The sequence below is a fragment of the Paramisgurnus dabryanus genome, chromosome 4 (genome assembly GCF_030506205.2).
Source record: "Paramisgurnus dabryanus chromosome 4, PD_genome_1.1, whole genome shotgun sequence".
NCBI lineage: Eukaryota > Metazoa > Chordata > Actinopteri > Cypriniformes > Cobitidae > Paramisgurnus > Paramisgurnus dabryanus.
This window is the reverse complement of record NC_133340.1, coordinates 2,316,400-2,318,889: the sequence shown is the minus strand read 5'-3', so window position 1 is coordinate 2,318,889 and position 2,490 is coordinate 2,316,400. Positions and strand designations below refer to the sequence as shown.

General features: G+C 40.7%; 1 protein-coding gene across 2 annotated transcripts; it reads left to right on the top strand.

Annotated features, from left to right (window-relative positions):
* The first annotated feature begins 997 nt into the window (after positions 1–997).
* gja8b (gap junction protein alpha 8 paralog b) lies at positions 998–2,155 on the top strand. 2 transcript variants are annotated; one of them, XM_065295842.2, is made up of 2 exons: positions 998–1,897; positions 1,976–2,155. In XM_065295842.2, the coding sequence occupies exons 1-2, from the start codon at positions 998–1,000 to the stop codon at positions 2,153–2,155; spliced, it is 1,080 nt and encodes a 359-aa protein (XP_065151914.2). The 2 variants fall into 2 exon arrangements, with proteins under 2 accessions (XP_065151914.2, XP_065151913.2); XM_065295841.2 differs by having other exon boundaries at positions 998–2,155.
* The last annotated feature ends 335 nt before the right edge of the window (positions 2,156–2,490 follow it).

Sequence of the window (2,490 nt, the reverse complement as noted above, 5' to 3'; positions counted from 1 at the left end):
AAAGAACACATAAAAGGTGAAAAGTTATCAAATTACTTCAATTGGTAACACTTACATTTTTTTAGTTTTACAACTTAAAATTTCACTTTAGTTTTACTTTAGGTGAAAAAATGTAAGTTGAAATGGTTTTTATTGTTACCAATTGAAGTAATTTTTAAGTTGATACAACTTTTCACTTTTTACTTTACAAAAAAAAAAAAACGGTTTACTTAAAGGTAATGTAAGTTGTTTTGGATTAAATCATTTTAGCAATTTTTTATTTAAATTAAAGATTGCTAAATTTTGACTTAAACATTTACTTTTGCATCAGTTAAAACATTGCTACATTATAACTTCCCAGCAAGTAATTTTGCATTTAATAGACATCCAATAGCCGTCCAAACACAGCCCAGCCTCTAGCCTAAAACAAGACAAAATTTGGACTGTCAGTAAAAATTTAACCATCGTCTAACCATTAGGTTCCGGTTCCTGATTCTTAATTTTATTATGTTCCTCTTTCATTTCCCACAGAAACAGAATGACCTTACAGTTAAAATATCTATTTGTAGATGAAACAGTATGAAACTTTTACATCAAAGTTATAGTGACCAAAATCACCACGGTTATCAATATTATCATGGTTTTGTAAAAAATTTCTAGAAATGCAATTTTGAGTTTATTAGGCGTCCAATAGCTGTCCAAACCAAGCCCAGACATCTAGGCTAAAACAAGGCAAAATTTGAAATAGATGTCTAACCATAGTCCAAAAATAAATGAAATAAATAAAGACATGAACGCAAACACTGTTGACTTTGCTTACATGATGGAATATCATACATCTCACAAGTTATTTAGACAAAAAACGACTTTTTAAAACGTTTAAAAGTTAATTTGGCCAGCAGTGGGTTCCTTGTAAATGATGCCCTAACCTTTACAATATTATTTTTATAATGCTAAAATAATTAGCCTAATTTTCTTAAACATCTCCTCGTTTTCTCCGCAGTGCTGACAGTCAACGATGGGTGACTGGAGTTTCCTTGGCAACATCCTTGAGGAAGTCAACGAGCATTCTACGGTAATCGGTAGGGTGTGGCTTACTGTACTGTTCATCTTCCGAATCCTGATCTTGGGCACGGCTGCGGAGTTCGTGTGGGGCGACGAGCAGTCGGATTACGTGTGCAACACGCAGCAGCCGGGTTGCGAGAACGTTTGCTACGACGAGGCCTTCCCTATTTCGCACATTCGCCTTTGGGTTCTTCAGATCATCTTTGTTTCCACACCCTCTTTGGTGTACGTGGGCCATGCTGTCCACCATGTACATATGGAAGAGAAACGCAAAGAAAAAGAAGAGGCAGAAATAAACAGGCAGCAAGAGATAAATGAAGAAAGGCTGCCGCTTGCACCCGATCAGGGAAGCGTCCGCACGACTAAGGAAACCGGCACGAAGGGTAGCAAGAAGTTTCGTCTGGAGGGCACGCTTTTGAGGACGTATATCTGCCACATTATCTTTAAGACTCTGTTCGAGGTAGGCTTTGTGGTGGGCCAGTACTACCTGTACGGCTTCCGAATCCTGCCGCTGTACAAGTGCAGCCGTTGGCCGTGCCCGAACACGGTCGACTGCTTTGTCTCGAGACCTACCGAGAAAACCGTCTTCATCATCTTTATGTTGGCCGTAGCCTGCGTCTCCCTCTTTCTCAACTTTGTGGAAATCAGCCATTTGGGCCTGAAAAAGATCCACTTCGCGTTTCGTAAACCATCCCAATCCGAGGGACCTGGGGCGGCCGACAAGTCTTTGCCTTCCATGGCGGTGTCCTCCATCCAGAAAGCCAAGGGATACAAGTTGTTGGAGGAGGACAAGGCTACCTCGCACTTCTTCCCCATGACAGAGGTGACGGGGATGGAAGCGGGGCAACTGCCGGCACCCTACGAGCCATTTGAGGAGAAATCAGACGAGAGAGGTGCATCTAAAAAAGACATGTCCAAGGTGTACGATGAGACGCTACCCTCCTACGCCCAAACCACAGTGATAGGGCCGAGCGTAGCAAGCATTCTACTCAGAGACGAAGATGAGGATGAGCTGGCCGTGGAAGCCAGTGAGACTATCGAAGACATGCGACCCCTCAGCAGCTTGAGCAAAGCCAGCAGCCGTGCACGGTCGGATGATTTGACGGTATAAATGATGCAGTAGTGGTAGTGCAGCAATTGAAATTGTAATTTTGCGAAAGAATATAAATCAAGCGACTGCAATGGCAACTGCGATGACACAACACCAGCTTGTTATTTAAAAAAAAAAACTATTTGAAAAATTATGCTGTGCAATTTTTCATAAGAAAACATACAGTATTTTTGTACTGTTTTTATCAAACAGATATAACAACCAATGTTAGACATCTGCACCAGCTAGGTCAATACATGTATTAAAGAGTGAGTCAGGAGAACTTACTAATAGTTGTATTAAGCAAACCATGTGCCGTTTTTTAATAGTAACATTTTCTATTCAGAATTTTACTC

Coding starts and splice junctions, on each gene's coding strand:
- gja8b (XM_065295841.2), top strand. CDS start 998: ATGGGTGACTGGAGTTTCCTTGGCAACATCCTTGAGGAAGTCAACGAG.